This window comes from Melopsittacus undulatus, chromosome 6 (genome assembly GCF_012275295.1).
Source record: "Melopsittacus undulatus isolate bMelUnd1 chromosome 6, bMelUnd1.mat.Z, whole genome shotgun sequence".
Classification (NCBI taxonomy): domain Eukaryota; kingdom Metazoa; phylum Chordata; class Aves; order Psittaciformes; family Psittaculidae; genus Melopsittacus; species Melopsittacus undulatus.
Genome location: NC_047532.1, coordinates 42016222 through 42042520, shown reverse-complemented (window position 1 = coordinate 42042520; position 26299 = coordinate 42016222). Strand labels below are relative to the sequence as shown.

General features: G+C 40.7%; 2 protein-coding genes across 2 annotated transcripts in view; one reads left to right on the top strand and one right to left on the bottom strand.

Moving 5' to 3' along the window:
• The window catches only part of ECT2 (epithelial cell transforming 2), a 35934-nt gene extending 34111 nt beyond the window's left edge, over nucleotides 1-1823 (bottom strand). Inside the window, exon 1 of the mRNA XM_031047061.2 lies at nucleotides 1708-1823. The gene's annotated coding sequence lies outside the window, so the exon portion shown is untranslated. The remainder of the gene's footprint in view (nucleotides 1-1707) is intronic.
• NCEH1 (neutral cholesterol ester hydrolase 1) lies at nucleotides 1538-23330 on the top strand. Its single transcript, XM_031047064.2, has 5 exons — nucleotides 1538-1785; nucleotides 12144-12372; nucleotides 14438-14507; nucleotides 16924-17095; nucleotides 18499-23330. The coding sequence occupies exons 1-5, from the start codon at nucleotides 1648-1650 to the stop codon at nucleotides 19114-19116; spliced, it is 1227 nt and encodes a 408-aa protein (XP_030902924.2). The 5' UTR covers nucleotides 1538-1647; the 3' UTR covers nucleotides 19117-23330.
• Nucleotides 23331-26299: the final 2969 nt, after the last annotated feature.

The following is a 26299-nucleotide window of genomic DNA, read 5'->3' as shown; positions in this document are numbered from 1 at the left end:
GGAAAGCAAAGTAATGGGAGTTTGCTAAGCAAAGGGTGCAGGAGAGCAGGATGCAAGGCAACAGAGAACATGGGAGCACAAAATGACACAGAAATGGGCGACTCGGTATAAAAAGCTGGAGATCTCAGGAATCTCATAGTGTGTGACTTTCGTGACGCTTGTTTCCAAACTGCCCTTTCACAATCATAGTCTGCCCAAAACTGACTGAAAATTACAGAATCTCCATCTGCTGTTGTTATGAAAACAGGGTAAAGATGCATAAGTCTTATTTCCCCACAAATTCCAGAAACTTTCTACTGTGACCTTTAGAATCAGTGAGGTTTTACTTCAGTTCTGGTAAAGCTGGCTTAAAAGCTGACCTTTTACTTCTTAGAGACATATTTTTCTTTTATTACCTTTTCATATCAGTTTTTAAAGGAAACTTGGCCTTTCTAGGACTCTATTTACATTTCTATGTGACTTTTTAGTATAATGAGGTCACTTTTTAAAGCAACATTATTGTTAAAGTCATATTGTTCATTCTTTTTTCCACATTAGGTTCATAATGCATGTGAACCTGGCTATTTGAATATTTTATTTTGTTGAAGATAGGACTGTGACTAAGCATTAAGTAGTCCTCTGTGTCAAGGCTGAGCTCTATAGTGCTTCTATTTCCTGTATGTTGGTGATGAAAAAGACCTATTTAGAAAATTTAGGTACAAGAAATATTCCCATATTAAACCAAAATCTGTTACTGACCCAGGGTAGAAAAATAAAAAATAAATTCCCAGCCCAGAATAAAGTTACAAAAATCTCCTTCTTGGAATTGTTTTGTGATGTGTTAAATGGGAAACTATTTCTTCAGCTAAAATAAGGGTGTCACCGAGTTCCTCCTGGAAATACACTGGATCTGGAATTCCCCAGGGTTGACTTGATCCCTTTTACAGCCTTCATCCCACATTCACAGCCTCTAGGCTCTGCAGAAGGGCAAACTCTGCCCGGACACTGATGCTCCCGCACAGTGATGTTCCTGTTCTCTGTTGGTGAGGAGCTGCCACTGGACATCTCTTGATGTTACAACCCGTGAATATGGGCACTGGTGGGGATTTTGCTCATGGGTCGAGCTCGTAGCGGTCCGGTGTGCCACACAGAACCACACAGAGATGCTTAGGTCGAAAGTGGGCAACAGGACGCGGGGCCTGGGCGAGGGGGGCAGAGTGGAACACTCCGGGTTTGAGTGGCCACTAATGGCCCGGCGCATGCTGCAGGAGCCCACTCACCCCAGGCCGCGGCAGGGCAGCCTCTTGTGGACCGGCGGGGCGACGGCAACTCGGCGCCGCCAGGCCCAGGTCCTTACCCCGGGCGACCCCGGCCGCACGGGGGCAGCCTCGAGCAGTCGTGTGGACCCCGGGCCGCCCGGCGCCTGCCTCAGGGGCGGTGGCTGCCCAGTGGCTCGCCGGGCGGCGCAGCCAGCTGCGCGGAGCGGCCTCTCTGGCGGGGCAGAGGGGCGGTGCTGTGCGGGCTGCCAGGCGAGTCGCCGAGCAGGCCGCTGCCCGCCGCTGGCACACAGCTGGCGGGGACGGAAGCGCCGCGACTTCCTCCGAGAGAGGCCGGCCCGGGGGCGGTGCGCGCCCTGCGGGCAGCCGCTTCGAGGCGGCGGCGGTCGCGATGCGTACCGCCTGGGTGCTGCTGGCGGCGGTGGCCGCCCTGTCTGCCTACTACGTGTACCTGCCACTGCCCGGCACCGTGTCGGATCCCTGGAAGCTGATGCTGCTGGATGCCACTTTCCGGGTAGTGCAGCAGACGGTAAGAGCTGCACCGGCCCCGCCAGCGCTACGGTCCCAGTTGCGGCTCCGGAGGGAAGAACAGACATATCCTTCCCTCCCTCCCTCCCTCCCTGCCTCCCACCCTCCATACAGCGGGCTCGGTTCTCGCTCCGGTGCCGGAGGTGGCTGGAAGCGGCGGCCGCGCCCGCGGATTTTGATGTCAGCCCGGGTGGAGCACGCCTCGGGCATCGGAGAGTGGGATCGGCGTCCTCCGCGGCGGGGAGGGCCCCGGCAAGAGAGCCGTGCTGTGGGCAGCGTCTTGGGGTTGAAACCGAGGAGGGGGGAGCCGCCAGTATCGGTGACATCCGCGGCGGGCGGGAGCCGGGGCTGGTTGACGCTTTAACGGGTGTTAAGAGCATGGAATGGATTTCGATGTATTGCTCGGTCTGCGGAGCTGAAGGAAGCGGGCAGCTCAGGGGAGGGTCGCCCTATGCCGCTCGTGGTTTCGCCCTGGTTAGAACATCAAGCGTGTGCATTGCCTCAGCAGAGAAGGCGCCGGGAAGACCTCAGAGCAGCCTTCCAGTACCTAAAGAGGGTCTACAAGAAAGCTGGAGAGGGAATACTTACAAGGGCATGTGGGGATAGGACAAGGGGGAATGGCTTTAAGCTTAAAAGAGGATAGATTTAGATTAGATATTAGGAAGAAGTTCTTTACTGTGAGGGTGGTGAAGCACAGGGAAGCTCTTTCAGATCTTAAAATGCCTTGATCTGGAATCTTACTACTGAACACAACTCTGAATGCTTGATTTTTGTCACAAGACAGTTGCTGCTTCATGAGGGCTCCATTATTTTCTGCCAGTGTGTTTCTGATTAGATGAAACAGAGCAGAGATCACAAACTTTGTAATAATGGCTTTAGCTGTGAACTTTATTTTGTTCTAAAACGGTCAGATCTCTTACAAGGACTGATCAGGAAGGTCAGGCCTGATGTAAGGAACTATGTACATGAAAAATTGTTTTCTGTTTGGGTTTTGTTTGTTTGTTTGTTTTTGTTTGGGGGGGTGGGTTGTTTTTTGTTTGTTTGTTTGTTTGCTGGTTTGAGTTGTTGAGGTTTTTTTAATTTCTTACCAGGAGTTCAGTTTACTAAATTTGTTATGAAATGTACAAAACCCAGTACTCTGAGTGGAGGAGAACATCAGCATATTAAAAAAAGATTGAGCTAGTGAACAGAGGGCCTGTAAATGGATACCAAAAGGATTAGATGGGAATGTGCCTTCTATGTTCCTAATGCAATAATTGTGGATGCTGGAAAGCATGTGGAGAGTGGACCATGAAATGTCTAGACTTGTATATTCTGCCTCAATAGCTTCTCTGGTTGCCACTGTTGGAGAGAGACTCCAGGACTAGAAAGACCTCTCATCTTCTCATGGTCCAAATGAATCACTGAATCAAAGCATTATCTTTAGGATGAAATAATTAAACCTGTTTGCTTGTACAGGATAAAGCCTGTTTGCTTGCATACTTTCCCATATGTCTGCTATTAAAGTTATGCAGACATGGCCTACAACAGTTTCATTCATCAGTAAAATCTGTGTCTTGACTTTCACTTCGTCCATGTCTTTAACTCAACTAACCGAATAGCAAGCACTTAGCTTGACCAAATTAATTGATAAGTATGGATAGAAGAGGCATGATGCCCCCAAAGCATGCTGTCTGTAAAACTTACCGTCACAGCTCATCCAGGAACACCTAAATCAAGGCTATAACCTCTAGCTGAAGGAGAGCTATCTTTAGAAGAATCATATGACTGACTAGGTATATTGCCATTGGCTTATGTACACATTCAGTTTATTTATGTGATATGTTGGCATCATCAGATGAATTCAAGTGCCTCTAGCTTGGAGGCTGGTATCTCTTATGGGATATTCTAGAGTTCATAATCCCAAGAGGATCTGGCAGAACAAAGCCTGACAGGTGGCAGTTGGAGCTAGTTGGCAGGCAGGGCTGAGGTGCCCACATCTATTCTGGCATTCTGGGGTGGGGAAGTTTCTGTTAGGGGAAAGTGGCAATTTCTCGGTTGTTTACGTATCTGGCCTAAGAAATATATAATTCTATAGAACCAAACAAGTAACAGTTTCTGTAATGTAGCTTACATACCAAATGAAGGAACAAGTGAGTTTTACACAGAGAAGCATAATAGAAGTGAGGCATTAGGTGCCCTGAATCATACAACAGAAATTGGTCTGCAGAAAGAGAAGGTGCTTTCCAAGTGTTGAAAAGCCTTTACAGCACTGAAGGACAGCACAAAGTCAGCAATAAATGACTGCCATTAAGAAGGAACTGTGTGAACTGCAGCTAAGGTTGTAAAAGTTAAGCTTACGTATTTTGTTATTAGACAACTTTTGTCTATGTATAGGACTTAAACCATGTCCTTTAGCAGAGCTCAGCTTCCCTTTTCTTCATCTACAGCTATTGCAAGCCCAAATGGTTTAACATTTCCCTAAATGTGACCATTGAACTTTCACCCACTTATGTATATATTTTCAGCTTGCTATTTATTACTTTCCTTTGTAGGTTTGATAGCAGGCAGAAGTACATTTCTGTTTGTAAAATCTCTGAAACATACTGTAGTCCTTTTTTTCCAAGAGCGTGAAACAAACTTCATGTGCTTCAAATACAATTGATTGTCTTTTGCTTATTTTGAAATAGATTTGTGAAGACTATTAAGCATGACAATTTCTTGGATAGAGATAATGTGTTTGTTTTCTCAGTGCACTAATAATCACTAGCAATAAAACATAATAAGGCTGTCATTGGCTTTCAGCATCCTAATTATAAGAGGTTTGTATTTCCATACAAAGTTTTGTCCTAGTCAGCTACAAATGTTTTTTACAAGCTTGGGACTGACTCAGTGTCCTGGCTCAGCAGGAGACACTTCCACAAATGTTCAAGTATAATTACATGGTTAAAAAAATGCATAATGCTTATAGGGAAGTTTCTGTAAGTAAGTTTCAAAACATACTACAGAAGGGGACCAATATTGTTATCCAAATCTTAAACTGAGGGGACAGAGATAGGAAGAGATGGAGTGCCCAATCTCAAAAATTCCCATGGGGAAGGTGGAAGCTGAGCTGGGTTTTCAGGGTCTTGTTCCTGTGCCCTCTTTAATGTTCTGTGCTTTCCCAGTCTGAAAACAGAGAAACTCAGACTTTAATAATATGAATGAATTGATGTGAAAGTGCTTCACTGAGAATGAGAGCAGTTTTGGCCCTCTCACATGCCTCAGAATGGGACATGGTAACACTTTAACAGAAAAGTGTGATATAATACCGTTTTAGATCAAAAATTAAAAACTACCTATGTACGTATTTATACAGGTGTGTTAGACTTGGCTTCACTGAAATTTGGACAACTACATAAAATAGGATTGAGCCATAGGTTAAACCATAGCTATTTGTTTTACTTGATGTCTGTCAAAAAGTGTCTAAAGCAACATTTCATAATTCTGATGTTAACAGCAGGATTGATACAGGCATTTTTCACTTCTTCCTCTAACTGCTCTTCCTTATTGCAGTAAAGAGAACAGTGTATGTTTATTTAATAAGCCCTTTGAAAAAGGTTATTTCTGAACACCTACTGTCATGACACTTACTGTTCTGGTGCATGGCAAGGAAGAAGGGATTTTTTTTAACTCGGACAGCTGTTAGCAGAGGTTTTGAAGGACAGATTGGTTGGCATGGAGGCCATCAGATAGACGAATATGGAAGAAGGTAGGCTACCATACACAGAGGAGAAAACTATCCTCATGTATGTCCTCATCAGCCATTCCTTCATGCTTCTCTGTCATTAGCTGTCAGAATTAAAACTAGGGCATGGGACATCAACATTCAGGATTACAGAAAACAGTAATTAGTTTGGTCTAACATTTTGACATCTCTCATTTCAGAGTATGTGACTTCTGGACAGATGTAAATCCTAGTTGTAGCCCGTCAAGTAAATAGTTGATATTTTTGCATGCAAGAACAGGCCTTGGACTTGGTTTACAGTAAACCAAGTTGTTAGTTGTGGCAGGTGAGTCTCAAGGCAGTGGTACCTGAGCAGAAAATGAACCACATTGGAAATCCTCTTTGCAGTAACAGATAACTTTTGTCTCTATCTAGTATAAAAGCAGATCATCATGGGTGAATAGGTATATGCACAAAACCTTACATTAAAATTCAATCTTGTTTCTGCTTCTAATTAATAAACTGTAAAACAGTTGTCTTGCTTTCAGTTCTAAAGGAAATTCACCAAAGTAAGAGCACTTCTCTTTGAGGACTGTCTTTTTGTCTTTATATAGCAGTGTTAAAACCACATACTCTTTACTGGGCAATTATTCACCTGCATTAAGAAATGGTTCTGTAAAATAAAATAGACATCTACCTTTAAACAGGATAAACTGCCTGAAATGCACACAAAACAATGTTCTGTACCCAGCTAAGTGGGGAAATGATCCTGTTTATTTTTCACTGATCTGTTATCGACTACAGATATTGTAGTTGGCATGTTGGAATGCATTTTGCAAAGTGATTCCAAAACTGAGGATAGTGTCTGCATCTTTTAAGCTAGGAAGTTTAGTCTTAGACAGTTCAATTGCCCAGTTCTGGCACCATTACTCATTTGAGTCATGAGTGAGATTTGGCTTATCCCTGAGTAGTGTTATGTGAAAAAGGAACCTTAGCTGTGTGCTTAATTCCTGATCTTGACAAGGTCTGAAAGCTTAGTGCAGGACCTTGGGCCTGATCAGCTGTGAAAGCAGCAGAGGAAGCAGCTGATGCTTTCAGTTTGGCTTTAGAAGCTCACTGCCTGTGTGTGCTGTCTGAATGTGACCTGTTGCAATAATCTAATGGCCAAAGATCAGAGATACGAGCAAGACAATGTCAGCTATGGAAGTCATACAAGGACAAAGAATCCCAGTGTGCCGAGTACTGTTAGGGGTTAGACATTAGCAATAGAAAAACTTTACGTAATTTTTTTTTAATGCAGAACACATGACTGATGGGGTTACAAGTCCATGAGGGAGGTAAGCATCATAGCAATGAGCCTTTACAATTCTTCATGAAATTACCAGCTGAGGAGCAAATAGAAAAATCCTAACAGTTTAGGGACTGATACTGTCGAGTAAAGATGAAGTAATGTTGGCTGTCTAGAGCAGTATTTTGTCTGCTTTTTATCAACAACCCTGACTCTTTTCTCCATTTATTGAAAACATTCTCCTACATCAGTTAAATATTTCAAGATCTGGCAGCCCTCTCCAAAGAATACACCATGGAGAAAGTGGCAGTCTTGAACAGTTTAGTCTTTAAGGGTTCCCTGGGTTGTCCTTACCTGAAAACCCCTGCTATGGGGATGTCCTGGTAAAACAGGAGGATGTTGGGGCTGTAGTGTTTTCTTTGCCTGACTTGTTGGAGAGCTGGGAAGCATTACAGTGTCAGTGTAAATCAGACTGCTGCCAAGGCAGCTATGGATCACGGGGAGCCAATGGCCCCAGAATGAAAAGCTGCAATGGGAAATGAGCAATAGTTTGTCATTAGGGCTAACTGTACTATGCCCACAGGTGTTATTTGCTGAACTGGCTCAAACACCAGCAAAATACTCACGTCCGCCTCACCAGCCTGTCCAGCCTTCCTCTCCTGGGGTCCTCATGCTCATCCTTCCAGTCCTGCCTCACTTCCCAGCAGCTGAGCTCTCTCCATGTGTGTCAGCCTGTTAGTCAGTCCAGCCCACAATGCTGTGAGGTTCACCAGCCACATTTCCCCAGAGTTACCTGTTCAGAAATCAAAAATGTTTATTCAGACAGATGCATGAAGCCAGTTGTTACCTGGGAAAACTTGCCGCTGTGGCCCATAGCGAGTGATGTGCCTGTGGCTGGCACAGTAGTTCTGGGCTAATTGTCCACAGGGCTTTCATCTTTATACTATCTCCTCTTTTCTGTGAGTTTGCCTTTACTTTTTTTCCTGTAGTCTCTTAATTTCCCCCTTGTCCTTTTGATTTCTCTCCCTTTTCACTAACTTACATTATTACAGCACTGTTTTCTCTCCCTGTTCACCAGAGAATGTCACTATATCTTCGTTACACACACATACACATACACACACACACAATTCCCAGATATATTTAAATGCTATATTTGATAGTCACAGAATCACAGAATCCCAAGGGTCAGAAGGGACCTCGAAAGATCATCTAGTCCAACCCCCTGGCAAGAGCAGGGTAACCTAGAATACATCACACAGGAACTGGTCCAGGCGGGCCTTGAATATCTCCAATGTAGGAGACTCCACAACCTCCCTGGGCAACCTGTTCCAGTGCTCTGTCACTCTCACAGTAAAGAAGTTCTTCCTGATGTTAACGTGGAACCTCCTATGCTCCAGTTTACACCCATTGCCCCTTGTCCTATCACTGGATATCACTGAATAAACCTAGCTCCATCATCCTGACACCCACCCTTTACATATTTGTAAACACTGATGAGGTCACCCCTCAGTCTCCTCCAAGCTAAAGAGACTCAGCTCCCTCAGCTTCTCCTCATAAGAGAGGTGTTCTACTCCATCATCTTTGTGGCTCTGCGCTGGACTCTTTCAAGCAATTCCCTGTCCTTCTTGAACTGAGGGGCCCAGAACTGGATGCAATATTCCAGATGCAGCCTCACCAAGGCAGAGTAGAGGGGGAGGAGAACCTCTCTTGCCCTGCTAACCACACCCTTTCTAATGCACCCTAGGATGCCATTTCTGCAACAGTCCTGCATGTTCTCACAAGAAGGGTGGTAAAAATTGCAAATACCAGCAAAGATCAAACCAATTATTGCTCACATGACATGACCAGGTACAGTTTTATCATGGATTTAAAGCAGTCCAGTTGTGGACTGCTTCCAGAAGGCCCTGTCCCATCCTTTCCCCACTCCCTCTTTCCTGCATTAGGTTATCAGTAAGATGGTGACCTGGCTGAAATTTGGTATCATTTCTCTGGTTTTGCTGGGTTCACACTGAGCTGGTGCAGCAAGGTCAAGCCCTAAGGTATTGTGTTCATTAATGCCAGGACAAGAAAGGTGTCAGGGAAGCACAGTGAACAAGGTGGGCAGGTCTGCCCTTCAGGTGGCAATGTAGTCCTGGAAGAGGGTTCTAACCCCCCATGCTATGGGCAGGCACACCTTCCACCAGGTTGCTCAAAGCCCCGTCCAACCTGGCCTTGAACACTGCCATGGATGGGACAGCCACAGCTTTTATGAGCAAATTATGCAAGTGCCTCACCACTCCCATAGTGAAGATGATAGTTCATCCTCATAATGAAATGCATCTTCTTCTGCCAGTGGCTATATTGCAGAGTGATAAGGTACTATATGTCAATTTTAAATATTTATTTATAGAGAAAAAAGGAATTTTGTTTGTAAGAACTTTGGACAAGACTAGCTCATTGCCAGCAAAAAAAGGCAATTCTGATGCCTTATAAATGACATCCAAAAAGGTTGATTAGATAGGTACACTTACAAAGAGTGTGTCTGGCATATGCTTGGCAAAAAAACACACCTATGCCTAGCAAAACAAAAACAAAAAATCAGGGTAGTTGCTTTTTTGCCTAGCTCTAGAAGGTATCTCTTCCAGGCTTTTGGATTCTTGGAAAGAGTGGTCCTTGGAAACGAAGGACTTGGATTCCAAGCAGATCCTTGGATAGAAGGGTAAAAATAGGCATGAAAGCATGTGATAACCTGCAGATGATAGGCATGAAAGCATGTGATAACCTGCTCTGCAGTTTAAAGAACAGAGCAAAACACTTCTTGGTAAACAACACTAACTAGCTTTGCAAATAAAACGTTTCTGATTCCAGGGAATATGTGGTAATGTCATCTAAAAAGAATGTGAACTAAAGTGGGAGAAAAGCAAAATGGGACATCTCTTGCAGCACAGTCGGGCTAAAAAAAAGATCTACAAAATGTTTTCCGTGGCAGCACTTCTAAAATTGCTGTGGTTACCTTTCCTGGGAGCCTCCATGTGGCACTGTGGCACAGGGAGGGTCAGGTCTCCAGCTGATTGCATCAGTGACAGCACAAATTGATTGCCGAATTATTAATAGATGTATTGCTCTTCAGATTTCAAACTCAAACGAGGTTTTCCTGTGGGAATTTTTAAGTAACAGTGGGACAAAAGCATGATCTGAAATTGAGACACTAACAGACTTGTGAAATCACAATTTCTTCCTGCCGGGTGGATACTTTGTGTTTCTTCCCCCAGAGAAAAGCATTGCAGTATAAAGAAATGATCCTCCATCCAAAAAGCAGCAAACATTTTAAAATTTGGATTCCCACCAAACTATCTCAGCAGGGTGACATTACCACAAGCTAAAGCAAGAAAAGTAATTTTTGTAAATTCTTGTTTTGGAAGTGGATTTCTCTCCCCACTTGCATAACAGCCCATTGTATTTGGCATAGATTGGGGAGCAGGGGGGAAAATATTAAAGCTTGTCTTTTTCCTACAGCAGCCTGCAGTGGAAGTGGGGTTATGCAGGGCCTTTTCTATATAGCACCTGACTAAAAAACAGTATTCCTTTTTTTTTGGGTTTTTGGGTTTTTTTTTTTTTACATTAAAACTAATGATAACAGATTTAAACGTTTCCTGTAAGGATCAGGCTCCTTAGTAGGCTGTAAGGAGACAGATCTTCTTTGGCATGGATGCTGCTGAATGCTTCAAAACTTGCTTTTCTTCCAGAGGTACATGCTTGCCTCTATTAGCCCTTCCTTTACTGAGAGCAGGTGCTCCTGGAAGGGGAGCTGAAACTTGGCACTTCAAGTGGCTGCAAAAACATTAGTGTAGAAGTACAGGCAAGAAATCCATCAGGGAAATGAAATAGCTGTCCTTGAGAGTAGATAATAGAAACCAGAAAGAGACTGAAACTCTAATTTGCAAAATCACATCTGTCATGAGGAACCAGACTTGGTTTCTGCATAGTTTTTGTACAGGTTAAATTATGGCAACTACTGGTTCTTCACAATGTGAATGTAGTTAGACCGGTCCTGGGTGACCCTGCTCTCTCAGGTGTCAGTGTCTTTAATTCATACTAGCAGGTCTGCACTGAACTAGTGGTAGTAGCAGAGTTAAACCAGTAAAGGAGTTGTGTGTGAACAAGCATCATGACACCTAACGGTACACCTCGTATTCCTAGTATTAGTACCAGTATGTAAAATGAAAGGTTACACTTGACAGTTTTCCTTGGTAGTGGTGGTCCTTCAGGTGTACATTAGGTATATGTGTTAATTTTACCTCCCATATCCCTTGCCTTAGAAAGTTGTACAAAAGGCTTAGCTGATTATCTTATTCCTAGCCTTCATCACTAGGACAGAGATTAACTTTGCAAAAGGGAAAAGACCCCACTTACTTTTGCTTTTTAATGGCTACACTGGGCATCACAGTCCCTACAGTCCTTTGGCTCACTCTGCAACCCTGTCTGCACTGTGTGGAGAATGGAAACAGGTATGCACTACAGATAGTGTGCAGGTCATATGCAGGGAGCAAGTTGTGACCATTAAGGTTGGAGAAATGCCTTGGATTCCAGTACTGTTTGCTGAGAGAAACAGGTTTTTAATCTATTCAGGGCAAAGTTAAAAAGATAAACATTAAAATTAAAATCCTGGATAGCCAAAGAGGATAAAATCTCCTTCTACAAACAGGGGACATAAAATCAGATCATTGCTAATTTTCACAGTGTTTTACTCCTACAAAACTGTAACACACTTTAGTTGCTGGGAGAAGGTGGGGGGAGAAATCATTATAATATCACTGTCCTGATGTGGTTCTTGGATAGTATTTCAGATCCTTCCTAATTCAGCAGGTAAATACAGGACAAGGCAATAAACAACTGTTATATTCCTTTCAGGTCATCCCTGTTTTCAAATTTCTTTGTAATCCTTGAGAACTTTCTTCATTTGAAAGTGGAAAGACTTACACTTTGGGGTAGAACAAGAGAAATACTTTGCATTTTTTATACCTTACCACCACAAAAGCTTTGCCTGTCTGGTATTGCCCTCTGCTGGCACTGGCCTGAGTAGCTTCACAAGTCCCAAAGAGGAGCATGCTGGTGAGGTTCATCTCCTTTCAGGATGGCTTTCAAGGGCAAGGATCTGAGTGCTCATTCTCAGTTTTCTTGAGCCACATAGTAGTCATAGTTTGATTTATTTATGGACAGGGTTTTCTCTTAATATGGTCTTAGCAGCATTAGAGGTCTTTGATAATAATTTATTTTCCATTGAAAGAATTCATATCCATTTTCATATAGGATCTGCCCTTTGAAGACAGTTGCATTAAACATCAATGCAGTATTGTATGATGTGCTTTGAACTAACAGAAATTTTGTTCTTTCCCGCCCTCAGTGCCACCTAATTCACTATCTGAGACTCAGCCATCACTTGATAGTTCTGAATTACTTGATTTGTACCTTTGACAAGCTGAAGTCTGTCTCCTCCGAAGACATTAACATCACGGATGCTGTTTTTGACGGTGTGGAAGTCAGAGTGTTTGAACCCCCGGCAAAGCGAGATGAAAAGCTCAAGCGCAGTGTTATTTACATCCATGGAGGAGGCTGGGCCTTGGCAAGTGCAAGTATGTGTCTGCCAGTAATTAATAAGATTCTGATCTGGTTTTCTCCTAGCAGGGGAAGCCAAAAGCTGTTTTTCCTGCCAGGGATGACAATTTTGCTAAGACGTACCTGAATTCAGTAGTAACTGTCTCCACTCTGGTAGATCAGCTCTAAGGAGAGAGGGGGGAAACATACTGTGAACACACAGCAAAAATGCCTATCTTATTTGCACATGAGCTGTAAAAGGACAGAAAGGTTAATTTTGTTACATCCTGAGAGGACAAAAGAGCTTATTGTTTAAATTCCTGGGATGACTGAATAGGCTGTTTGGACCAGTCCCCTGTTTTCTGTGGTCATATGCAAAAGTTAGTCCTTGGTGATCAGGATCCAGTCTGTGTGTAAGGTTTTTGTCCCATTTTTGCAGAATAATTATCAGAAGAGTGAGCTAAACAACAGTGCGTGTAACAGCATTGCTAGTGTTTAGCTCTTAAGTAACACAGACTTGGGAATACATGTTGCTGATCACCGACAAGAGGCAGTGTGATGGAGAAACAGTAGAGGTCAGATCTGATCATGGTCTGCCCCCTCCCTTAGGGGACCATTACCACCACTAGCAGAAATTACATTAATTGGTAACTAATGCTGTTTACTCCAGTTAACTTGGAAACCATAAACTTGATCAGAGAAACTAAGGTATAGCTATAGACAACAATAAGCTAACCACTGATCCTTCCACATCGTACAGGAGGAGAAAGGGCATATGGTTCTCATGGCTGCTCCAAGATCCAGAGCCCAGAGGAGTCTTCCCCTTTTTCCTTCCCCATTGCTCCCATGACATCATGAAGTCCATACAGCCCTGAAGCATTCTATGGCTTCATCTACAGAAAAAGAACATTAATGGATTTTTCTGAAGTGCCCCAAAACAAAGACTGTAGTGATTGCATTTGGACTATGTATGTATGAGTCACTTAGACCATGATTTAGGTGAGATTTAGGTCCTTAAATAACTTTAAAATCTTTTCTTCACCTGCCTTGGGAAATCCCAGTCTCTTTTTTCTGTGGTCCTATAGAATCATGGAATAGTTTGGGTTGGAAGGGACCTTCAAAGGTCATCTAGTCCAACCCCCTTGTAATGAGCAGGGGCATTGTTCATTAGACTGGGTTGCTCAAAGCCATGTCCAGCCTGGCCTCAAACACTTCCAGGGATGGGGCAGCCACAGTTTCTCTGGACAACCTGTGCCAGTGACTCAACACCCTCACCTACAGCAGTTAAAAATTTTGCAACTCTTCCTACAGAGGAATTGTGCTTTGAGATGGGTTTTCTTAGACCTGACTAAGGGAGGTTTATTAGTGCCCTGCCTACCTCATTTGTTCTGTAACAGTGTGCATATGACTTGTTGTGCAAAAAGTTTATATTAAATTACCATACTCTGTTTAGATTACTATAACTCAGCTATGTCAGATGCTATCCTCAAGTCCAAGATGAAGAAATTAATGGCACAAATATTACAACTAAATATTAAATTCTAAGACTAGCTACTTAGAAAAATATTTAGTGTCTTAATATATTTTATATTACTAGGAACTAACAATTAAGTAACTGGAAAGGAATACAATTAAAAAAGTCAGTCCACTGATGAGTAGGATAGCTATTATTAATCCTCCCTTAAATGAGTAGTTCAGTTGACATTAATAGGGCAACTCATTTGAATCAAAGCAATGCGTGCTATAATAAAATGAACACCAAGCGGTGACTCATGCAGTGATAATTGTCTTTGGATACTAATGCCCCCAAGCCACTAGGTACCTTAAATTTTGCCCAAATGAGAGAATTGTGATAGGTGGATGAAATTACATCCCCCAAGTCACCAAGAAAGAGATGCATTAGACTGCAGGACTTCTCAAGGTGTGAATTATGTTCCTTCTGCTACAGTAGGTATTTGGCACTTTATCTATTGCAAGCTGATCTCGTTTACTTTGCTTATATTTTTATGATGTCTTTATATTTTCTGAGAAGGCTTATGTACAGTTTTGCAACTGTTGATACAAATGGACTTGTATGTCCCTAACACTGTCCTTTCATTCCAGGAACAAGCCTTTATAACAATCTCTGCAGAATCATGGCTGAGTCTCTCAATGCTGTCATCGTCTCAGTTGAGTAAGTAATCTAAAACTGATCAAGTAATTTTAAGGTACTAGAAATATATAACACAGTTCTTTCAGCTTTTCCCTTATTGTTGGTTTGTGTATAGAGCTTTAACTAGGACAGTAATTGTCAATACCAGTCTGATATTTTTATCCTTTTAAAATTACAACAAATTGGAATGGTATCAGAAATTCATTTGGGTTTCTAATTATTTCAGAGGTCATTTAAAAGGCAGAAATATGGGAAAATATAGTAGCATTGAATTCATTTGGACAAATATTAAAATGCAAATGCCAGTGCATATTGCAATTGTATCTACATTTAAGGAGATTAAACTTGAGATCACTCAGGTGTCAAGTTTTGATTATGTAAATACTTTTGAACTCGAAAAGCAATCAAAAAACCCAAACACATTTGGACATGATATATACCTGAAGGAAAGTTGAACCATATTGCTGTGCCTCCTTGTGTGGCAAGAGGGACTTTTCTGATCCTCATTTGCCACTCTCACAAGATATAGGTTTAATATATATTTAAAATAATGTATATATATGTTATATGAAAATAAATGTACTAAGTCTACCTCAAGTCTTTTCTGTAAAGCACAGTTTCTAAAACATACTATGCAAGGATCTGCAACATAAAAATTATCAAATCATTTTACCCTGCTCATTAACCAGAACACACTGTGGAGTCTGGCAGTTTCCTGCTGCTCTCTCCATCTCCCACTGTTCAGTCCTCTCACTTAAGCCTTGTACTCCACTGAAGAGCAAAGGATTGCCAGGGTGCCAGACAACAGAGAAGCAGGGCTGCTTTTTAAATACGATGAACAATTCCAAGGTAAACAAACCCCTTAACTAGCTAAATACATTACCTTGATGACTCCAGCATGACTGGTACTTTTCCCATCCTTATTGTCAACTTCAATTTTTGATTTTACAAACCCAGTCACTTGATATGACTACTCAAATTTCCCACCTGCAGTTGTTTACATACCAAGCTCTGTGATCTAATTGCAAGTTAATTATAGGGAGTTGATGTTACTCATTTAATACTTATGATAGTGTACTTTAAAGGGCCACCGCTTTTTCTTTAATTATTTTTTTATTAGAGGAAACAATGAAAACTAAAAAAAGCAGCTGTTGGTTATTGCAGACAAACAGCAATTGCAGTATTGAAAAAATCCTTTTCATTCCTTTTCTAGTTTATGGTGGTATAGTTCTACCTGTGGTATAATTCTACCTGTTTCTCTGAGTTATTGTTTACCTCTTTCCCTTAGCAATTGTATTCGTCAATCCAGGCGTTTGTATTCAATCAGTGAAGTCTAATTAGGTTTCTTACTGGTTTAATTGCATGTCTTCCTTTCATGATCTATGCACAGTCTATGATATGCAGTTTTGCGAAGAGTTCCCAAAGGACAGTCGTATTCCTAGATACGGAGTATATAGATTGCTTTCTGAATTTGGATTTGGATTTGGAGTTTAAAACTTGCAACTCAAGTTTAAAATTTATTCAGATATGAAGCTTTTTTTTTAGCTTACATTCTAGAGGAAACATTTTGAATCAGAAAACTGAATTTCGTTTTGCTCATTTCACTCAGCTCTACTGGGAATATGTAAAATCTGTTGTTTGAGAAGCAAGAAACAGAAGGCATGCTTTGTACCATAAGGCCTAGTAACAGCTCTTACATGACAAATTATTCAGTAAATATGAACAGACTTCTCCTGCACTAGAATTTAGAAACTGAGAAAATCTAATGAATGGGATTCTGATACTGGCTGTTTGGGGGCAGACTGCTCTCTTTGTGCAGTCTCTCCACCTGTGCAGTGGGTATATTTCTGCTCCTCTCATTGATAATGTAGAGGAATTATTGAACATATGGCATTGGAGCAAATTAATAAGGCCTCACTTCTTGGCTATTGTTTATTTCATGGCACAGAGGTATAGCAAGGTTCATTCTCTCCTGCCTATAGGCAAAAAATCAGGAAACAGAACTGTTTAGGTGTTTGGCTCAGCAGAATCTGTTGCATGTAGGTGACTTGCTCTCCCTCTTACTGGTTAAGGTGGGGATGTGGATCAATACCAGGCTGATTGTAATGACTCACTTGCCAAGGGTGTTTTTAAATAGTCATTAATTTTTATACTGTATGATTAAATCCTCTATTGGAAAATCCTAGGAAAGTGCTGCACAGCTTTATAGTATCTTGGGATTATTCATATCTAGTAGGTTCATACTATTCTTTCATAATTACCGCATTAATTGTAAGATTAAGTCTTACATAAGTATTACACACCTCATATTTTTCCCATAGTATTTACCCTAATTAAATAGTTATTTGTCATTTAGGAATATCTGATACTGCCTATTAATCCTGAAAGAGAGGTACATTGACAGTAGTAAGTGTCTGTCATCTCTTTTCTTTTCTAGGTACCGGCTTGTACCAGAGGTGTGCTTTCCCGAGCAATTTTATGATGCTCTTCGTGCTACTAAGCACTTTTTGCAGCCTGATGTCTTAGCTGAGTATTCAGTTGACCCAAGTCGAATTGCAATTTCTGGCGATAGTGCAGGAGGAAATTTGGCAGCTGCTGTGTGTCAGCAGGTAACTTCCAGTGTCTGTTTTACATTACACTAAGACAATCCCTAATTCAGTGATGCATATAGGTTTGATAGATTCTTTAACGTGATGTGCCAACCCTTAAGACAGAATGGTAGAAAGCCAGTATCTAGTCACTTTATAGAAGAAAAATTAGTCCATCACAATATGAATCACACAGCTTGCAACAGTGATGACTTGTTATTAGCCAGATTTTAAGAGCAAGTAGCTAAAATTACTTTCTTTACCCTTCTTGCTGGTGGATTCTTTATTTTTCTAAGCAGGTAATTAGGTACATGTGCAGTTTATCAATTTAGCTTCCTAGTTTTAGGTGCTTGATTCTGAAAATACGTCTTTATTTCATTCAAATACAAATAAAGGAGCAAAAAATACAAGGCGTGAAGCTTACTTCTGCTGTTAAATTGTCTTCCTGTAGCATTTCGCAATTTTAAAGAATTTTTTTGGGGGTATCTGCAGTTTAAATGTAATCTGAATTTAATCTAGTAAAGATTTTAAAGGCAGTCTGGGGTGAGCAATAATACTTTTCATGGTTGAGTGAAGCATTATTATTAGCTTTTTTCATATTGCCATAACCACTGGTGATAAGAAAGTCATACCATGTCCAGACAACTAATTGACAAACTTTGCAATAATGAATTAGGATGAAAAAAATTAATAAGCGACAATTACACTAAAATTTTTGATATTGAGGACTGATAACGTAATAGTACCGTGTTTTGGAAAAAAACATTCCTGATTTGTTTTCCTGATGCATAATTCTTTTTAAGCAGAGTGAGATACAATAGAGAGCTGTGTAGCTTGTGTAGAAGATGAAGCAAAATAAGTGTTTGCTGATTCTTCTAGTAGAAGAATTGGGGGGCACCAAATGTATAAGTGATAGGCTCAAATCAAATGCAGATGGCAGGTTCAAGACAAACACAAAGAGGTACTTCTGCACATAGTGAACCTTCGCTAGAGAAATTGCAGATGCCAACAATTTGCATATGCTGAAAAAAAACAATTAGATAAATACGCTGAAAAAAACCCAGTTAGATAAATTCATAGTTCCTTTGATTCAGGAAGTCTTTCAGTTGCCAGTTGCTAAACTGGACACTGTTAGAAAATTGCCACTTTATGCTTTTTTTTAAATTTTATTTCTTATATCCTTCAATAAACTTGTACCACTGATTTCTACTGGAGATGGGATACTAGATCTGCCTGAAGGACCATCCTTACAAGAAAAGGATCAGGCTGCTAGTATTTCAGACAGAAGAACAACATTATCTGCATAAGAGCAGAATTCAGCCTAAAAACCGACAAAGGAGTTGTTGCTTGTATGAAGTGCTAGATTGAAATTGTAATTTTTGTTTTGTTTATAATCTCAATTCTATTCTGTATTTTCCCCACAGCTTAGCAAAGATGAGGATTTGGCCATCAGACCGAAACTGCAGGCTTTAATTTATCCAGTCCTGCAGGCATTTGACTTCAATACACCTTCTTATCAGCAGAACATGAATATGCCTGTTCTTCCTCGTTATGTCATGATCAACTATTGGATAGATTATTTCAATGGTAACTATGACTTGGCTCACTCACTGCTGATTAACAACCACACTGCTCTTGATGTTAGCCAAGCTCTCTCCTTCAGAGGACACCTGAACTGGACATCATTATTGCCTTCGTCATTCAAAAAGAACTACAAGCCTGTAATACAAACCACTGGCAAGGCTGAAATCATCCAGGAGATACCGGCACTGCTTGATGTACGAGCAGCCCCACTCCTTGCAGACAATGAAACTCTGCAGCTGCAGCCAAAGACTTATGTCCTGACCTGCGAGAATGATGTCCTGCGAGATGATGGGGTGATGTACGCCAAGCGCTTGGAGAATGCCGGCGTGGAAGTCACACTCGATCACTTTGATGACTGCTTTCATGGCTGTATGATATTCACCATTTGGCCTACTGATTTCTCTGCAGGCATTCAGACCAGGAACAGCTATATAAGATGGCTGGATGAAAATCTCTGAAGACAGCATCTCTGTAGAAGACACAGGGTGCACAACTCTGGTGTCCCTGCAAAAGAGCAAATGATTAATAAGTGCACTTTCCCAAATTCCGACTCCATCGTTCAGCTGCAGCTGCTGGGGGTACAGACCACTAACTACAGCATTTGCTAGCTCATTTGGCCTTACTCAGCAAAGTAGTTTGAGAAATACTTTTTCAAACTTGGGATTTTTTCACCTTCTTTCAGATGTCTATTGCCAAACAAAAAAATGTTGAGCAGAGAGATGGCATTCCTGTAGCATTCTTAACTGGCTGCAACTTTCAAGCTTTCACCCCTAACTAGGCGCAAAGGCGCCATTTTACAAATGACATGATATAAAGCCAAACATCTGCATCTGAATATGTAAAAATGGGAGCTAATTTCCACAGTGTGGAGCATCTGATGTCAAAGAAAGAATGAGCCTCACCTTTCAGCAGAGCCATGCATCTGAATGTCAAGCAGGGATTTAGGTGTTGGGTTTTAGGCACGTAGACAAATGGCTAGTTTAAATTCTTTTTAAAAAGCTCTTCTGGGCAGTTAGGATGATGCTAGACAAGTCTTTTAGCCAAACATGCAATTCAGCTTTGGAATTTAGTCTTTATTGCCTTTTAGTTATTTATGTTTTATAAAAGCACAGGACTAATATATTTTCAGTGAAAGGATTATAGCACACATACAAATGCACACGATACAACATACGATAAAATATTCTATCAGCAAAGTCCAGATTGCTCATGTGAGTGAGCTTCAAAGCTGCCTATTTATTTGGCTAAAGAATGTGACTTGATCTGTGTTTAAAGCCTCAGCTGTATGACCTCCTTACAGAAATACTGTGCTTACTAAAAATAATCTGCTGTGTGGTTTGCACTAATGTTTGTAATTAATAGTAGAAGTTTTTGTTCATTGACTTTTCTTTTGTGCTCATAGTGTTTATTATATTTCATCCTTCTTTGAAGGAGGGAAGCAAGCAAATAGAAGTGGGCTCTTATCTATAGAGAAGATTTAAATCTGAGCTCTGCAGCTAAACTTTGTCTTGAAGACTGACCCAGAACACCAGGTGAGATGATCTCACTAGTGTACACAAGTGTCTACAGTTTGAGCCAGTCTGTAAAATTCAGACAAGCAGGACAGGGAAGTGAAACTACATATTACAGTATGGATTGTCAAGGATGCTTGCTGATTGCAGAAACAAGTGTTCTGTCAAAAGCCCAGTGTTTCTAGGTAAAGAGGAGAGAATAGCTGCCCATGACTAAACTAACAGATTAAATTCATCCTCAGCTTTATTACAGACTTCCTGTGGGACTCCAGGAGAACAACTTAATCTCCTTATGCCACACTTTGTTCTTCTGCAAGAGGAGGAGTAGTATTTTCATACCTCACAAAGGAGCTGTGAAGCTGAATTCACAGGCCTTGGTGAAGCACATGGATGTGACGGTGACTGGCAGGCACTGAACTGCTCCTGTAGCTTTTGACTTTCCATCTTTCTCTGGTAGCTATCAGAGCAGCCTGCGCCAAGACAGGTGGTGCTGCAAGGCCGTTACACCATCTCTGTCCTGGCTCCTATCAAAGTACCATAAGGTGAGGCTTTCTGCCTGTTGGCAGATCATGACAAAAGCAATTTCATTAGAGTGTTTCTTATGGCAGGATTCTGAAAAGTTCATTTAAAAAAACCCAGGGTACTGGTAGATCAAACTGCCTTCTGTTATTTAAAATATACACAGAACAGTCCACTTGCACTGGTGTTTAAATTAAATGAGAAAATTACTTTGCTGAATCATTGCTTCCTAGAAATACTGGGTTGTTAATGTTGCTGTATGTATTAAGAAAAATGAGACAAGGCCTCAATGTACACTCAGTCATGCAGGCTGAAACTCATTTCTGAGCATAGGTCTACAGGGAGATGTCAAGGCAAAGTTTTTTTTAAACAGTGGCCCAGATTCTTCTTCCACATAACTCATTACGAAGACTTAGTGCAATTAGAGCAGCCAAGTGGCAATCTGAATCAGAATAAATTTTGGTCAAGATACCCAATTAATACTGCAGAAGACTTCAATCTTTTTCTCTAGATTTAAACCCTTTTTCCTCCTTTCCTCCATAAAAACAATTTCAGTAGATTTAATTTACGCTTAAACCAGACAGCAAAAGAAGTTAAGTCCATTCAAAAGACAAATTACTGATCTGTCATTTTTTCCTGTATGGGGACAGCTCCCTTTACTTGCCTTTAAACCATGATTTAAAGATTGAAAAATAGATACTTACACTTCGTTGCAGCAACAGGCTTCTTCCTTGCTTTCCCACTTAAGAGTAAACTCAGAAAAGATGTAATTTATATCTACCTGCTGTCATTAAAAGATAGTAGTAAATGTAGTACTGGAAAAAAAAGTGGTTCATCTGCTTATAAACTCTATAATAATTAAGTTTGCCTGACAGCTTTCTGCAAAGCTTTAGATCAGTATTTGTTTATAGCTAAGTTATAAATATCTGCTATGAAGGTATAATATAATTGCTGCTTTTTTTTTTTTAACTGAAATGAAATGGAAAGCTGGAATATATATATTCATAGAGTCGTTTGTAAAGTTCCTTCATGCACTGAAGCACATTAAAGTCTTGGCACAAGAAATGGTAGTAAGTATATAACTGGACTGAATATGTTTACTAAATCATCACCAGCTTGACATGACATCCAGGATCTCAGCACAACTTGGATGCACTGTCACAGTATTAACTAGTTCCATCAGAATATCTTGACTACTTTATCTTAACTACTTTTATCTTGACTACTTTTATCTAGTTATATGGTTTAAATACATGATAGCTGCAAAGATATGTGGTGGATCCTATAACATATAAAAAAAGGTCTGAGTTTCAGCTCTAAGAAGACCTTTTCGTATATAACTTACAAGACACTTGATTAAAATTCAGTGTAAACCTTGAAGGCAGTCCAAATGCAGCTTTCCTCCTACTTTGCTTTGTTCTCCTTTGCACAAGTCTCGGTGCCCGAAGTTGAAAGTTCAGAGTTGTTTCCAGCTGAGCTGCTGCAAGCTCCTAGAAACTGAGCACTAACTCAGACAAGAGCTCAGCTGGAGCCACAGGTATGCATACAGAGAGCTGATGATGCCTGATACCAAGAGATTAGGAGTAATGCATGTTCCAACAGCTCAGTTTGTTCATGTGTTTAGTCCTGTTTCCTGAAGTGCTTCCTTGCGTGCACCTAGAACCTTCATTCCTTGGTTATTTCACAAAGCGGTTTAGGGCACTTTGCACATTGTAGGATCAGACCAAGTACTTGTAACAATATTTCACCTGTGCGTAATAAAAAGTCAGCCTTCTAAAAGGAGATACTCAATAAGTATTTCTACTTATTGTCATTAAATCAGTGAGTATGACTAGCTACTTTTTGTAGATAGCTTTGTTTTCCTCTCCTAAAATTAGACTTCATCTGCCCATTGCAAGACTGCCTTGTTTCTGACGGCCATCAAAGCATTCAAATATAAGCTTTTAAATAAAAAAAACTGCCAAACTCAAATAACAGAACCTATAGTCATTTGTATCCTGCTTTCATAGATCTGGAAACTATTAGCAGGTCCTTAGTATTTTGGCCAATAGTCTCAGGAATAAATGGAAGTTTTGTCTCCCTAGTTTAGGACTTATTAGAGGATGTGTGTCCAGTGTTTCTGAAAGCCCAAACCTGTTTAAGGATGTTTCATGATGCATAAAAGTTACAGATAAGTTGAGTTTTCTAACCTTCATCTAAGTAATTCCAAAATTGCATCCCTAGCCAAAGCATAAAGGCCATTGTGGGTTTAAATCTCCTCAAACTAAAAAGAAATGCTTTTTCTTTACAATATTATTTTGTAGTGTTTGGGCCTCTATTTTTTTAATCTCTTACAAAACTTTATTAAAAATCTTTTCAAATAAAAATATTAGAAGTAGATTAATCTCCATTAAACTTTTTAAGCTGCTATAATCTGCCACAATGATGTTGTTAAAAAAACATAGCTATTTCAATGTTCTCTTATTTATGATGTTCAGAACCTGAAAGTACAACATACTTGGTGTGAATGCATTAATATCTCATGCATGACCATTTTTTTGCTATTTTTCCCTGTGCAGGTGAAAGATCTTATAAGATCTAATTAGAAAGTGTGATTGAGATGTGCTATCAAAATGAAGAACAAATAAATAAAGTGAAATATATCTGTGATTTTTTTTTTCCATGGGACCATGAGAAAATAATTTTATTTTCTGATGTGCAGCATTTCCAATTTGAGTTTTCACTTAGCAGAGGTCAGTGAAACAAAACGGGAGACTTCAGAGTTCCTGAAGAAATGTTGGAACCAAAGTCAAGGTGGTTATTTTCAAGGCAGGAAACTGTGTGTCTGTGGGCTGTGAGGGTGACCTCCTCTTACTTTGTTTCTGCCAAATGATTAATGGTGACCACATCTGCTGGTGTTGAATAGTGGACAATACCTGCACTAGTGCTGCTGTTCATTTCAAGATGGACAGTGGAACTCATGTTCTCCATTCTGATCTATAAAAATATTTTTATATGTCTATAAATCATGTCAATGTTTGAAATCTGTTTGAGCCAGTGAAAGTCCTAGTTCCATTTTCATTCTTATTTGCCTTCCTTTCACATTCTTTCTGAACTGTTACTCACTTTCTTCCCCTTCTATCTCATTTGTTAATGGTCATAGCAGCACAACTTTTGAAATATCCAAATGTGAGGTTTGCCATTTTGTCCAGCAGGGTCCAGTGACTTTCACAGAATACAAAGCTTTTCTCCTGCTGAAAAAGTACTAGGCAAAAAAAGCTTCAAAGGACCTACAAGACTATTTTGAAGTCAGCAGGAGTCATACTCCTGCCTGTATTAAATTGGGTGCATTAAAAATAGGCTGGGCCTCATAGAACAATTTTTCCAGTCATGCTTTCTTAGATTTAGTAAAAAGTGCCTGTGCAGGGCTTGTGAGGACCAGGACAGTTCCTCCCATGGCTAGGTACAGCTGCACATCTCATCCCATGCCATGTGCTGCTGCAGGAGGATGCACAGTGAGCACCCACTGAAGGACCTGCTGCTGCCTGTTCTGCCCTTCCACCGGCACTGAGCTGCCACCTGAGGACTAACAAATGGTCTGGCAAAAATTGTCAACAGCATCTTCAAATGGCATTAGATGAAGATGTGAGGCATCTTAATTCAAGCATTAATCTACTGTAGGCACAACACACTTCTTTTGCAGATACATGGTGCTGCTGAGTATTTATCCAAGTGGGGCTGGCTGATGTCAAAACTCATAGAAGAGCCAAGCTTAGAAACTGAGCCTGGTGCCAAGCATATCTCTAATTTCACTGAATGCCTCCATGGTGCTGGAGCTGTATTTCCCTGTTCCCACTGCAGCAGCCTACTTCCCACCTCCTACCCTCAATTGCACGACTGAAGCAGAAGTTTTATTTTGTTCATTGCCATGGGAAGCACAAATGTTCTTGCTTTCATTCTTTTCTGGCACTAATCCAACATCATTTATTTCTTTTATAAGTGTTGTTTAAACTGTTGGTAGCACATTGCTAATATAAGACTTAAGTTTTACCCCTAATGTAAATCTAATAATTTTTCACAATGATTTTCTATAGTATTTTAAAGTATTTATCAGCTCTTCAACAGGAAGACAGGCAAAAGAAAACAAAAAAAACAACCCTGCAATAGCTCCTTTTAAACTGTTTTTACAGAAACTCTAGTGTAAATAACTCCTTGTGACTTTATATAAGCAAGAAAATATTAACTATTTCTATCACAACCACTTGTTCTTTTCTGAGGCACAACCTCTACAAAATCACAGCACATCCCATCATAAGACAGTCTAGGGATATAGGAAGGGTAGAGTTCATTAAAGGAGAGAATATATAGTAAGAGGTTTAAAACAACATTTCAAAATTTAAATTTAAAACAAGAATAATTGGGATTACAGAAAACTACCTCTCCCACAAACACTGTGCCAATATTAGGAAAGGTGTGGTACACACAGTGCCATGAAGATGTGGGATTCAGAGTAGGGCAAAGGAACAAAGAAAGGGAATTTTTACTGTTAACCTAGTAATTTCATTGCAATTGAATTTTAGTCTGTTTTTAATTATAATAATTCACACTATAGACAGCAGAGGGAGCATGTTTCTAGAAACACACTATAAAACCGAAAGCATTATTGTGGGAACTGTACCAAAACAGACGTCCCAACCCAGCCCCTGACTTGTGAATTCATGGATAGACAAAGCATAAAACTCATGCTAATTGGAAATTACCAAGATTTCTTGCCAAATATATGGATAACCTCAGAACCTTCCCTCAGCATGAATCATTTTCAATACTTGGCACGCCATGAGGACTTTTTCCAGGTAACCTAGCTGCTATTAGTTGACATTCTGCAAACCAGTTGAGGCATGTGTGGTTATTCAGGTCTCACTGAAGGTAGTCTGTTCATGTTTCTAGTCTGCATATCCAAAAGGGTGAGGAAGTGCACTGGGGGCAGGCCTGCCTTGCTCCACCAAGGGCATTGCTATGTAGTCATGGGCAGTTGTATTTTCAGGACTGTCATCTCCATTGCCTTGATACACCTCTGGCTTTATCAGTGAGGGATGCATGGAGGCATAGCAGCATCTCCAAAAATCGATGGAGAGCTTTGAGTGCCCCTGGAAATGGTTGAATTTTAACCCCTAGGGGTAATACCTGGAGAAGTGGGTCTATTACTTTGTGCCATAGCATTTCTTTTAATGGTGCAGAAAGCAACTCATTTGTAAGTAAAAGGCAGTTTTTACAGGCTTCTGATACTACAAAGAGGAAAGGGCCTTTCTTAGAGAGCCCCACTTGCAAAGCAGCCCTGACACTGCTCTGGGGTCCATGGGAGCCAGTGTTACTTGGCACAGTCAGAAGTTGATGTTTGCATTATTTTAGTGATCAGATGAATTACCTTTGACGTTTTCACCATCTGGTACATGAACACACTCCACACTGTTAGCTGCCATTGCATTTTTCTGCTCCAGTGCGTTCATTCCTGTAATACAAACGTGCTGTGGGTTGTGAAATACTGCAAAGTAAAAACAGCTCAGCAAAGCAGCAGGATATGTTTAGTATGACTGTATCTACTTATGAGGGGTTTTTCCTCCACCCAAAAATC